The 13,838-nt window shown below is 49.2% G+C and overlaps 1 protein-coding gene across 1 annotated transcript in view; it reads right to left on the bottom strand.

Moving 5' to 3' along the window:
• Nucleotides 1–13,838, bottom strand: part of LOC116453176 (EMI domain-containing protein 1-like) — a 79,909-nt gene that overhangs the window by 23,587 nt on the left and 42,484 nt on the right. The window contains exons 4-5 of the mRNA XM_032128337.1: nucleotides 2,105–2,214; nucleotides 1,214–1,320 (exon numbers count right to left, since the gene is read on the bottom strand). Of these exons, the coding sequence (XP_031984228.1) occupies nucleotides 1,214–1,320; nucleotides 2,105–2,214 (217 nt within the window). The remainder of the gene's footprint in view (nucleotides 1–1,213; nucleotides 1,321–2,104; nucleotides 2,215–13,838) is intronic.

The following is a 13,838-nucleotide window of genomic DNA, read 5'->3' as shown; positions in this document are numbered from 1 at the left end:
CCTTCCATCCATCCTTCCATCCATCCATCCATCCATCCATCCATCCATCCATCCATCCATCCATCCATCTATCCAGCCATCCCTCCTTCCATCCATCCATCCATCCATCCATCCATCCATCCATCCATCCATCCATCCATCTATCCATCCATCCATCCATCTATCCATCAATCCATCCCTCCTTCCATCCCTCCTTCCATCCATCCTTCCATCCATCCATCCATCCATCCATCCATCCATCCATCCATCCATCCATCCCTCCTTCCATCCCTCCTTCCATCCATCCCTCCTTCCATCCCTCCTTCCATCCCTCCTTCCATCCATCCATCCATCCATCCATCCATCCATCCATCCCTCCTTCCATCCATCCCTCCTTCCGTCCATCCATCCATCCATCCATCCATCCATCCACCCCACCCATAGGTCCTTCTCCTCACCACCTGTCACGATTCGCTAATGCAAGTGGGGGTCATAATGGTTCGTTTATCTATCAGAGTGTAAAAGGACACAAGAGATTTCAGTTTTAATCAAAACAGTGCATCTTTATTAAGTGCCCACAACACAGTAATGCAATAGAAGAGAGTAAGAGAGAGAGAGAGAGAGAAAAAAACAAAGTAGAGAGGGGGAAAAAGAGGGGCAATAGCTACCAACGGATGAGACGAAGTCCTCATGGCCTTCCGCCAATAGGTTCGTCTTCTTTCCGTGGGGAGATCTCGGACTCGGTTATTTCAGAAGGTCCCTTTATAGTCCTTTTCAGAAGCGAGGGGCAACTGGCCAAGAGGTTGGGAAATCTACAGCCGTTGTTATGGTGTCCATTGCTTTGGGAAACAGGTACAGGACAGACGTACAAGACAGGTGTACAGGAGAGGTGTACAGGACAGGTCATTCCTTTCCGCTTCGGCGCAGTCCTTCCCGCCTGGGCAGCAAGAACGGCGCAGTCCATTGCGACCTGCACTAATTTTCCTCAGGAATGCGTACCAGTTCCCAGTGGGCACACCCGTAGGCAACACTTGGCAGACATCCCACCTCAGCCTGGCCAGGACTCCTGTGTTCAGTCTCCTTCCTCGGCGATGATCGTGAGGCAGATGAGGGATCTTCGGACCGTCTCTTACACCACCCCCACCAGTGACACTGATGACCATGTCTGACAGCTCCTGAGTGCCACCACCCCACCCTGGCTGTGCAGAGGACCCCCATCCACTCTGGCTCTGACCTCCTTGCAGTTGACTCTGGCGTGTCCAGGGCAGCACCACCATTCCAGCACCGTCAGTGTCCTGTAGGCCACCCTGTAGAGGAGCTGGATCACGGATGGTAGCTGCGGCACAGAGGGGCAGCGCTCAGACCCATCCTGGGGGCATCCTGGGTCTCCTTGCTGTTATGAATGGATGATGTGGGTTTAAATAAGTCCCTTCCTTTTGCCCAGGCCTCTGGCAGCAGGCAGTAGCTTTACTGAGGTGGCCAGCACCCCAAGACCCACCCTCATTTGTAAGTTGTTTAGTAATGGCTGATTCAGTCCATTATAGAATGAACTATTAATTTAATAGACACAAAACTAACAGACATAAGACTTAAAACATACTATTACTACACAGGAGTAAGACAAAAAGAGAACAACTAGTATTATACATGCATGGTTAAAGGTACCATTAATTTTACAGCTAGTGAAGGAATAATATAACTTACGATCCAATGTTTCTTACCATCCAATTCCTGATGGAGCACACATCGAAATCCTTTCTCTCAATTCCCAGGAAAGTAACCATGGAATCTGTGTCCAGACTCCAGGAAGAAGTCTTGCACTCTTTCAGGGTGTGTGTGTAGATGGCTTCTGCCTCTGTGATAATCTGTAGTACTTTTATAGTGCAAAGCAGGCCTTTTGGTCACCTATGTTTTTTCTTTTCTCTCTTCTCACATCTGTTTTCCATACCAAGGTGTTGATTCTTGGTTAAGCTGGCAGACCTTTTGGTGCCAGGAGATGATACCTGCTGGGTCTTGCCCACCTGGGTTATTTCTCCTGTCTGCACAGGCCACCTGTGGTGGGGAGAGGGGTGATATGCCCTGCCACACCTGCTGCCAGGAGATTCCAGTGGCCCCGCTCACCTGCATCCACTGCAGGCCAGGGGCAAGCAGCAGCTCTGGGAGACCCTCTGGAGGAAGGTCCCGTTCTGGACGTGGCATGACACCCTCTGTGTCACCGTGTAGGAGCACCAGTTGCTGGAAGGGAAACACTGATTGTTGGGGTTTTAAGAATTCTAGGTTTTTTTCTGTTAGAGGAATTTTCCCCCATACTGTTACTAAGACAACAAATCGCTCTGTACTTAATGCTACCCATTGGGGGTGGGGTGGGCCTGGCTACTCCTTTGTTTCACCTGGGTGTGGGGTCAGTTCGCTCTCGGCGTTCTCGGAGAGAGAAGCTGCTGGTTCTTTTCGGGGAGAGAAGCTGCTGGTTCTTTTTCGGCCGTTTTTCTTTCTGCGGAGGAAGATCCCAGGACCTCCGGCCCACCTTCCCTGCCCCTCTGGAGGCCGGGCTGTGGCCGCCCTGCCCCACCGCTGATTCAAGCCTTCACTGCATTGTAGCCATGCTTGCCCTGCCTTCCTAGACCTCCGGGGGGGGGGGGGGGGGGTGGTGTTCCCTGCTTGGATACAACACTTCTGCCACCTGGGATTTGTGCTCATCCCTGCTGCTCCAGCCTGCTGCTCCAGCCTGCCATTCCAGCCTGCTGTTCCCAAAGCTCCAGCCGGACACTGGGGCCAGCTATCCGGGGTTTGTGAAACCTTTGTTCCATCCCTTACCGGGATCCCAGGGCACTGGTGCCGCGTGCTCCCCAAGCTCGCTCCGGAGCGCCCCCTGAAGCTGCAGGGGAACCATCGCACCTGCCCTGCTCACCGGGAGCCGCCAGTGCCCCTGCCGGCTGCGAGCGGAACTGCACCCGAGGGGAAAGGGCCTGACAGCCGAGAAGGCTGGGACTGGGTTTGTGATTGTTTGCTGTTACTGCCATAGTTATTGTTGTTTGTTTGACTGGTTATATATATAATAGTAAAGAACTGTTATTCCTATTTCCCAAATCTTTGCCTAAAAGCCCTTGATTTCAAAATTATAATAACTCAGAGGGAAGAGGGTTGCATCTGCCATTCCAAGGGAGGCTTCTGCCTTCCTTAGCAGACACCTGTCTTTCAAACCAAGACACTGATGTCACCAGCCCTCCCGCGGGGACAACACAGGGGTGCTGCTACTCAAATTGCCACCCTGGGAGATGCCCATCCCCAGTTTTTGGGGTGCCCATGGGGAGCCCTTCTCTGACAGGAGGTGGGGGACTGAGTTTTGTTTCCCATGGAAAAGGGCCAGTGTTCACCTCCATGATCCTCTGTCTGGGAGCGGGGTGCCACCTCCTAAAAGTGTGAACAGTGCAGGATTCTTCCAGACCAAAGATGCCAGCAACTAGCTGCTCTCAGCAACTAGGACTCTGTGTGCCCTTGGAGTGCCAGATGCCACCTCTGAACTGAAATCAAGAAACTAGAGGACTGAGTTTTGTTTCCCATGGGAAAAGGCCAGCGTTTGTGTTCAGGAGCCTGTGTGCAGGAATGGGGTGCCACTGCCTAAAATTGCGAATGCACAGGATTTCTCCCAAACCAAAGCTGCCAACAACTCTGGCTGTCCTTGGAGTGCTGGATGCCACTTCAGGACTGACATCAAGAAACTGGTGAGGTGAGGTTTTTTTCCCATGGAAGAGAGCCAGCGTTCACCTCCAGGCACCTGTGAACAGACCAAGCGCCTGTGTGCAGAAGTGGAGTGCCGCCTCCTAAAATTGTGAATGGTGCAGGATTTCTCCCAGACCAAAGATTCCAGCAGCTAGGACTCTGGCTGCCTTAGGAGTGCCGGACACCACCTCTGAACTGACATCAAGAAACTGGGGGCCTGAGTTTTATTTCCCACGGAAAAGTGCCAGGATTTGTTTCCAGGCGCCTGTTGCTGGGGATTGGGAAATCCTGTGCTGTTCGCAATTTTAGGAGGAGGCACCCCACTCCTGCACACAGGCACCTGAAGGTGAATGCTGGACCCTCACCATGGGAAACAAAACTCAGCCCCCAGCTTTCTTGATTTCAGTTCAGAGGTGGCATCCAGCATTCCAAGGGCAGCCAGAGTCCTAGTTGCTGGAATCTTTGGTCTGGGAGAAATCCTGCACCGTTTGCAATTTTAGGAGGCAGCACCCCACTCCCTAACCCTGACCCTAACACTAACCCTAACCCTAACCCTAACCCTAACCCTAACCCTGACCCTAGTCCTCAGGCACCTGGAGGCGAATGCTGGCTCTTCTCCATGGGAAAAAAACTCAGCCCCCAGTTTCTTGATGTCAGTTCAGAGGTGGCATCCATCACTCCTTAGGGCAGCCAGAGCCCTAGTTGCTGGAATCTTTGGTCTGGGAGAAATCCTGAGCCATTCTCGATTTTAGGAGGCAGCACTCCACTCCCAGCCACAGGCTCATGGAGGTAAACACTGGCCTTTTCCCATAGGAAAAAAAATTCAGCCCCCCCCAGTTTCTTGATGTCAGTTCGGAGGTGGCATCTGGCACTCCAAGAGCAGACAGAGTCCTAGTTGCTGACAACTTTGGCCTGGGAGAAATCCTGCACCATTCGCAATTTTAGGAGGCAGCACCCCACTCCCTAACCCTGACCCTGACCCTAGTCCTCAGGTGGCTGGAGGCAAACACTGGTTCTTTTCCATGGGAAACAACACTCAGCCCCCCAGCTTCTTGATGTCACTTCAGAGGTGGCGTCCGTCACTCATAGGGCAGCCAGAGTCCTAGTTGCTGACAGCTTTGGTCTAGGAGAAATCCTGCACCACTGGCAATTTTAGGAAGCAGCACAACACTCCTGCACACAGGTGCCTGGACCGGCCACAGGCACATGAAGGCGAACGCTGGCCCTTTTCCATGGGAAACAAAACGCAGTCCCCCAGTTTCTGGATGTCAGTTCGGAGGTGGCATCTGGCACTCCAAGGGCAGCCAGAGTCCTAGTTGCTGGCATCTTTGGTCTGGGTGAAATTCTGTGCCATTCCCAGTTTTAGGAGGCAGCACCCCACTCCCTAACCCTAACCATAACCCTTACTCTAGACCCTAACCCTAACCCTAGACCCTAACTCTGACCCTCACCCTAACCCCGACCCTGACCCCAACCGTGACCATAACCCTGTCCCTGACCCCAACCCTGACCCTCACCCCAACTGTGACCACAACCATGACCCTAACCCTGACCCTGACCCTAACCCAACCTTATCCGCACTCGCACCCACACTTGCACCCGAACCCGAGCAGTTTCTCTGGCAGTGATTTGATGCCTAAGGCATCAATTGAGTCACTGGGAGCAAAGGGAAGATCTTAGAGTTCTGGCAAAAGTGTTGTTTTCTGAGTTTCTTCATCCACCAATCAATTACCTGTTGCCTCCCAAGTACCCTGCCTGACGTGTCCTAATGTACATTATTGCCAGCTGTTTTGGTAAATTCATCACCTCCAAAAAACGAGTAATTAAGCTCTCATGAGCTGTTTTTTCTCTGCAGGTTAATAAACCCCTTTCCTCCCACAGTTTTCTAAACACATGCATACTTAGAATCAGTGAGAATGTTAATTCACAGGCTCTTACAAGCACATACAGCTCCGCTGTTTGAGCTGACAGTGTGGGTGGCAACCTCCCCACTTCCTCTAATTCCTTTCCCTCAATAGTAGCATCTCCTGTAACTCGCTTCCCTTCTACTACCCTTGAAGGCTCATTAATAAATAAATTTTCTTCCTCAGGGCAGGGAGTGTCTCTTCTGCCAGTTGACAGTTGGGGGCAATTTAAAGAACACTGACACAATGGAAAGAATGGTCTTATTTTACTATGACTATAAAGACAACACAAAAGCAAAATGATCCATCCGATAAAACGATGTGCTTGGCTTTAGTAACAAGCAAAAGTAAGCAAGGTAATGCACCAATCATTACTCATTAATCAAGACAAAGGATAGTGATTGAGAAAGATACGTCACCAATTGCCTAAATACTTTACCATCATCCAGAGTCCGCAGGCACTGGGGAGCTGCGTTTCACAGCGAGGACCTGGAGAACCCTTCCCGGCAATTGGGAAATTCCTATGCTGTACGGCCACCCAGAGGTGACGTCTCCAAATTCACCCCAAAAGTGGGTCCAGCTTTTATAGGCCCAGATCAGCAAGTTGAAGTGACTTGATTATATTTTTAGCAGAGAAACTCCTGGATGTGATGGCACACTCCCCAACCAGCCAGAGACAGGGCTTGGCCAGAGCCCAGGTCTCAGCTGGGAGGGTTTTCTCCTAAAATACCATACAAACAAGTCTCTATTCACATCAGTTGAGAAAGTTTCTTAAAATGATACATTTCTTGCAGATAACTGCACAAGATTATACAGAGCTAGCATAAGCATCTTTGTCATCTATTTTTAGCTAAATAATACTGCTGATGTTAGTCACATAGTGCCCAGGATTCATCCTGTAAGACAACTCTGGCTGAGGCCTCCTTCTCAGGCCTCAGCACATCAGTGTCTCATGAATTTTCCCTAGCCTGGGTCTGAAGATCTATCACTTGAATGCAGTCATGGGTTTCTTCCTGGCCCCCCTCTCCAGGACTGTGCAAACAGGAGACTGGGTTAGACCCTTCCCCACTTCTCAATCCTAAATCTTTCCCTTCCATTAAATAAGTTTTAGACTGTAATAACCAAGCACTAGACATCCACTTAGAGGCTTTTTCACTTAATAAAACTTTAATTTGATGTGAGACTTTGTTGGGGTTTTAGGAGTTCTCCTTTTGTTTTTCTTTTTCTCTTAAAGACTTTTCCCATACTGTTGCCAGGAGACAAATTACTGAGTACTTAAGAGAAACAAAAAGACCTGGCACAGGAGGAGGGGTCCAACTGGCTACTCTCTTTCACCTGAGGTTTTCTCGGGTAGGGCAGGGATGCCATGAGATTTGAACTGGGAAAAAGGGATTGGGTACAGCCCCTAGGGCTCTTGTTCTCCCAGCATTCTGAGGGGAAAAAGGCTGCCGTCGTTGTGGAGACAATTCATTACCGCTGCAGGTTTCTGCTTTCTGCTGCCTTCCTTCTACTGTGAGTGAAGCTTGCTCGCTGGATCAGCTGTTACACTGGGACCCTAACACCCTACCTCACTAAAAGAGGGACCTTTCCACCATCTGCTCAGGTGCCTCAGGGAAAACCCTGGGATCCCAAGCCTGCCTTTCCCTGCCTTGCTGGGAGCCGGGCTGTGGCTGCCCTGCACCCGCTGTTCCTTTGCTGTTGCTTCGAGCCTGTGCTACACTGTAGCTCCTCATTTCCTTCCTGCCAGGAAGTCCCAGGGTGCCCACTGCAGTCTGATACATCTCATCTGCCACCTGGGATTTGTGCTCATCTCTGCTGTTCCAGCCTGCTGTTCCCGAGGGTCCAGCTGGGGCACCAGGATCAGCTGCCCAGGGAGTTTGTGAAGCCTTTGTTCCATCCCTCCCTGGGATCCCAGGCCGCCATTGCTGCGTGGTCCCCAAGCTCGCTCCAGAGTGCCCCCTGCAGCCGCGGGGGAACCATCGCACCTGCCCTGCTCACCGGGAGCCGCCAGCGCCCCTGCCGGCTGCGAGCGGAACTGCACCCGAGGGGAAAGGGCCCAACAGCCGAGAAGGCTGGGACTGGGTTTGTGATTGTTTGCTGTTACTGCCATAGTTATTGTTGTGTGTTTGACTTGTTATACATATATATATATAAGTAAAGAACTGTTATTGCTATTCCTCATATCTTTGCCTGAAAGCCCCTTAATTTCAAATAAATAATTCAGAGGGAAGGGGGTTACATTTTCCATTTCAAGGGAGGCTCCTGCCTTCCTTGGCAGACACCTGTCTTTCAAACCAAGATAGACTTTAATAATAAGAAATTCTCCTGTCACCAGTTTTCGGGCTTCAGTTACCATTAAAGCTATGGTTACACAATTCTGTAGGCAAAGATGCCAGCCTCTGGCCACTGGGTCTAATATCTTAGAAAAATAAGCAGTGGCTGCCGTGTTCTCCCATGTTCCCATACTGAAATTCCTTTCGTAGGGTCCTGTTTAACATCCACATATAATTCAAATTTTTTTCCCTGTCTGGAAGGGCTAGGACAGGACCCTCAGTTAATCTGCGTTTTTTTTTTCGAACACTTCAAAATTCTGTTTTCCTTCTGGTGTCCATTCATCCAGTTTCTTAACTGTGAGGACAGGAGTAATACAGGGAGACATCCATGGCTCCAAAAGACCTGCCTTTAGCAGGGACTCAGTAACAGCCTGTATCTCCTTCTTCCCCTCCCTTGAAAACAGGGTATTGCTTTTTAGACACCACTTTTCCTGGTTGCTTCAAAGTAGTTTGGAGAGGCTCCATAGCTAATTTTTCATACTGTCCTGGGACTGCCCACACTGCTGGGCTTTCTCAGACATTTGACACAAAGTTACAATAGTGTTAGCTTCTGTATCCAATGTAGTGAGCAAATCCCTTCCCCATAAATTGTAATTACAATTAGGAACAAACAGGAATTCAGGCATTTCAACCCCCTCCCCCACATCTACTAATCATGGCTAAATAAAACACATTCATTCCTCTTTTCCACTTATCCCCTGAATAATTAAAGAACTTCTTGACAATTCTTCCCTTTAGGGAGAAAATTCAAAGTGGATTGAGAGGCCCCTGTGTCTATCAGGAAACACACCTCCTCTTGGTCTGGACCCAACCTAAATGTTATCAAGGGGTCCAGTGTGCTGGGTCTCTGGTATAATGGGAACCCCTGACACCCCTAGAAATCCATCTCCATTAATTGCTGGGCTTCCTTCTCCTGAGGATCCAGCCATTTCTGCCAGCATTCCAGATTCCAGTGTCCCTCTGCCCTGCAGGTAAAACACTGATTCATTCCCAAAGCTGTTTGGGTCAGCTCTGCCCTGCCGAGGACGGAATGCCTCTGCCACGTCCTTGAGGCCAATCCTGTCCCTTCTGTCACGGGGGACCTCTTGGGCCCTATGGCTTTATCCCTCCGAGGCTGTAAGAACTCTGCCATCACCTTTGCCTTCACCTTTTCCTCATCTCTTCTTACATACACTTGCAGTATATTTCTAACCAATTCATCCAGGGGCTTATTCAGCCCTTCCTCTAGCTCCCACCCCTGCTACTGCCTGTGGGTACTCATTCTCCCACAGCTCAAAATCATTTGTTTCTGCAGTGACAAAAAAAAATCCTCAAAAGAAAATCCTAATCTTTCCACATACAATCTGCATTTCCCAGGTATTCCTTCCTCCTCCTCTTTGTCTAGACTCATTAGTCTTTCACAGTCCCAGACTTTCAAAAAAGCACCACAATCTGGTTGACGAGAGGGGGTAATGAAGAACAGGGCTTTGTCCTGGCATATTTTTCTGTGCAAGACATCTATCCAGATGTTTCATCCTTGCAAGGCTGTAATGGGTGCAGTGGTACTTGGACCCGAGAAGGAAGGTGCAGAGAGCAGCACAATCTGACGGTGCTTTGCAGGTTGTAATGGAACGAGGACTGCCGCTTGAATGTCGTGCAAATACTAGTTTCCACAAGTTTCCACAAGCAAGCTCCTGGAATGCTTTTTGTCCTTTTACAGTTCTCTGTGCGAGACGTAGCCTAATAGCTTTCCGTTTAGATTCAGAATACAAGAGAAGCAGAACGTGGTGGTACGTAGTGCTAAGAATGAAAGTGCATGACACCGGCGTGTTTCGGCAGAAGCGATGCGACTCGCTGCCGGCACAGTGTTCTGTGCAAGAAGTAGACAACAATTTGCCTCCGGGAGAAGGAAAGCGCGACGTGTTACAAAAGGCGAAGAAGGAAGCCGCAGAGCACCGGGCTTCTGTGCGCAGTGTACCGAATTGCAGAAGGCTGGCAAAAGCTCATTCACGATCAGAGGAAGCTGAGAATGCTGTTGCTGCTTCAAAAAGTAATGTGCAGAGGCTGGACTCCTTCAGACCACATGGAGAAAAGCCCTTTCCTACACCTTCAGTGTTACAGATTCCAAGGAGGTAAAGCTCACACAAAAGCACACGTCCAAAGAGAAGGGGTTCTTAGAGTACCCTCTTCTCCTCGCAGCCTTGAAGCTGAGCACAACAGACTGCAGCAGAGCACCTTCTTTGTCAGACAGACGTCATGTCACTTTTTTCAGTCTCGCAACTCCATCGCCAATGTCCAGCAGCTGCTCTCATTGAAACAGACTCTAGAAGTAAAAGCTAGTGCTGGGCTGCACCTTCCCTTATGTTGCTGTACATCAGATGCATGGAATTCACCTGTGCATTCTGTCCTACCCTCCTCCACTGCACCTAGCATCCTCTTGTCTGAATCTCAGGTCCTAATGTTAAGGACAATTGTTTTCCACAGAGGGCTCGAAGAGGAATAGGTGGCAGCACAAGTAACTAGTGTTGAACTTTTCTCTTGTGGCTTCTACTGTGACTTTGGCAGGCAAGCGAGTGGCAGCCATGGTCCTCTTCGTGCCGCCTGTACGCTGCGCGCACAAGCCTGGTGATCTGCGGCTTCATTCTTTGCCTTTTGTAACATTGTGCTTTCCTTCTCCCTGAGGCGAATCGTTGTCTACTTCTCACACAGAACACTGTGCTGGCAGCCTGTGAGTGACTGAGACACAGACCTAGACTGGCAGGAAATATAAATAGTTTATTCAAAAGAAATGATCTGGTTTTATACACTTTTTTAAGGCGCAGTATTTCCTTACATGGTAATTCTCGCTATGTGACCTATCCCATGTTGCCACGTCAGCAACACACTTTCTAAATGTCCTTCTATGGGGTGATCACATGGTGTTCACCCATCTGTCAGCTGCCGGCAGGCTCCTCTCCATAGGAGTCTGCCGTGTGACACCTCCTCCTTCCAGGGTCCAGTGGAGACAAGCCTCTCTGTGCCACCATGTGCTCCTTTGTGCTGCCGTGTGCTTCTTTGTGCTGCCAAGTGCTCCTGGAGGCGCATCCCACAGCCCGCAGCTCAACTCTATCTTATCTCTCCCCACAGCAGCCAAACGCCCCAGCGTACTGCTTCTGCCAAAACATGCCTAGGGCCATGTACTTTCCTTCTAAGTGCTACGCTTCATACCCTGACATTCTGCCTCTCTTGTATTCTGAATCTAAAGGGAAAACTTCTCGGCTATGTCTCGCACAGAGAACTATGCCAGGAAAACAAGCTCGACTGGAGCTTGCTTGTGGAAACTTGTATTTGCATCACAATCAAGGGGCAGGCCTCATGCTTTTACAAGCTGCAATGCACCTGTGCTGCTCTCTGCACCTTCCTTCTCAGCTCCAAGTATCACCATGCCCATTACAGCCTTGCAAGGACCAAAGATCTGGATAGACGTCTCGGACAGAAAAATATGCCAGGACAAAGCCATGTTCTTCATTACCCCTTCTTGTCACCCAGATTGTGGTGCTGTGCTGAAAGTCTTGGAGATAGAAAGACTAATGCAGCAAGTGCTTCTCTCCTCGCACATTTGGCTGAGCAAGTTAGACTTGGTAAAGCAGGAAGAGCATGATTATACCTATGGCTGAGGAAAAGCTTGCACAGCACACTGTGGATGGGTGCAGTATAACATGCTGAAAAGGGGCAAAACTGAATGCCATCAGTGGGCTTCAGTTCTGTACAGTGCACATCAGGTGAAGAATGAAGCCACAGAGTACGGAGCTTGTGTACTAAATTGCTAAAGTCTAGCTAAAGGCTTGTTCACAATTCCAGTCAGCTTAGAATGCTCTGGAAGCTTGAAAAAGTAACACTCAACCATTACACTCCATCACACTATGAGTAGATAAGCACTTTCCTACATCTTCTGTGCTGTGGCTTTGTCCCAGTTTGAGACAAATTAAGGGAAATGCTCTGGAAGGAACATCTCCTCCAAAGAAGACAGGTTTCAGCTGCCCCTCCCCCACAGGTTCGGGAAGAAATTCCTCGGAGGAAAGTGAAAACGAAGTTATTTATTTAACAAGCAGAGTGCACACAGGCATGGAAAAAGAATAATGCTAAATAATAAAACCTCTCGATGTGGAGAGAACCTAGTAAAATTCAAAGTCCTTTGTAGGCATGGCTCTGCTCTCTCTCTCTCCGGAGCTGAGGTTCGGTGTGGGCCCCTCCTGGCCACGGTATAGGGCCTCCCGGTGATGTTCTGGTGTTGCTGAACAGTCCAAAAGAGAAGAAGAAGAAACCAAAGTCCCAGGGAAAAAACTTTCTTGCCTCAGCTAGCAGACTAGCTAAAAAGCTAAGGAGTTTAACTCTCTTTCTCTCTCCTGAGAAAAGGCACCGAGAGCTTGGAAAAGCAGGAAAAGTTCTTCTCCCTGCCACAGCAGTGAGAGAATGCAGGGAAGTCTATATGTCCTTGAGATACAAACTGCTCAGCTTTATTTTCTCCCTTACTGTTGGACCCAGCTTAAAGGCACAGAAAGGCACAGGATTCATGTCTGGTATAGGGCAGACGATAGGGAATACAGTATCATATAATTACGCCAGGACAAGCACCTAGAACTCACACAGAAGGAAGTGTCAGGACAGAAGGGGTTCTTAAAGTACTCTCCTCTCTAAGCAGCCTTGAAACTGTGCACAACACACTGTGGCTCTGCACCTTCCTTCTCAGATAGATGTGCCATCAGATTTTTCACTCTTGCTCCTCAGTTGTGGACATCCAGCACCTGCTCCAATAGAAAAAGGCTCTATAAGTAAAAGCCAGTGCTGGGCTGCACTTTCCTCTTGCGGCACGAAAGCCACATCGAACTCATCAGTGCACTCTGTCCTTCCCTTCTCCATTGCATCCTACCATGGTGTTCTCTGCATCTCGGAGTGGAAAGATAAGCGTGATTGTTTACACATACAGCTGGAAGAGGACTAGGTAGCGGCACAAGTAGCTGTCATTGAACTTCCCTGTTGCGACTGCTAGCATGAATTCGGCCACACTCTTCTTGCAGCTTGTATGGTGAGCACACAAGCACACAAGTGCTCTGTGGCTACCTTCTTCGCCTTATGTGCACTGGACAGAATTGAAGCCCACTGATTGCATTCACCTTTGCCGCTTTTTAGCCTGTTTACTGCAAGTATCCACAGTATGCTGTGCATGGTTTTTCCTAATCTATAGGTACAATCATATTTTTTCAGTTTTGCAGAGTCCAAACTGTCCATCTAGCTCTTGCTCAGCCAAATGTGCGAGGAGAGAAGCACTTGCTGCATTAGTCTTTCTATCTCCAAGAGTTTCAACACTGCACCACCATCTGGGAGATGAGAAGGAGTAATGAAAAACATGGTTTTGTCCTGGCACACTATACTGTGTGAGAGGTCTATCTGGATCTTTGGTCCTTGTGATGTCTTAGTATGCACAGTTCGCTGAGAAGGAATGTACAGACAGCACAGCTTTGCAGGTTGTAAAGAGGACTGCCCCTTGAATGTGGTGCAAATACAAGTTTCCACTAGTTTTGGAGGCAAGCTCCAGCCAAGCTTGTTGTCCTGGTACAGTTCTCTGTGCGAGACATAGCGGAAAATCTTTCTGTTTAGATTCAGAATAAAAGAGAGGCAGAATGTGGGGATTCGAAGTGTAGCACTGAGAAGGAAAGTGCATGGCCCAGGCATGTGTCAGCAGAACAGTTCACTAGAGTGCTTCACTGCCGGCACAGTGTTCTCTGCAAGAAGCAGAAAACTATTTGCCTCCAGGAGGATAAATATGTGACATATTACAAAAGGCGAAGAAGGAAGCCACAGAGCACCAGGTGTCCTGGGTTGCAGTGTATTCTATTACCATCCTCATGAGCCGTTGAAATCAGGTGGGGCAGTGTTTCCTTGC

The sequence above is a fragment of the Corvus moneduloides genome, chromosome 18 (genome assembly GCF_009650955.1).
Source record: "Corvus moneduloides isolate bCorMon1 chromosome 18, bCorMon1.pri, whole genome shotgun sequence".
NCBI classification, from domain to species: domain Eukaryota; kingdom Metazoa; phylum Chordata; class Aves; order Passeriformes; family Corvidae; genus Corvus; species Corvus moneduloides.
Note: the sequence above shows the minus strand (reverse complement) of the source record. Positions and strands in the feature narration are given on the sequence as shown.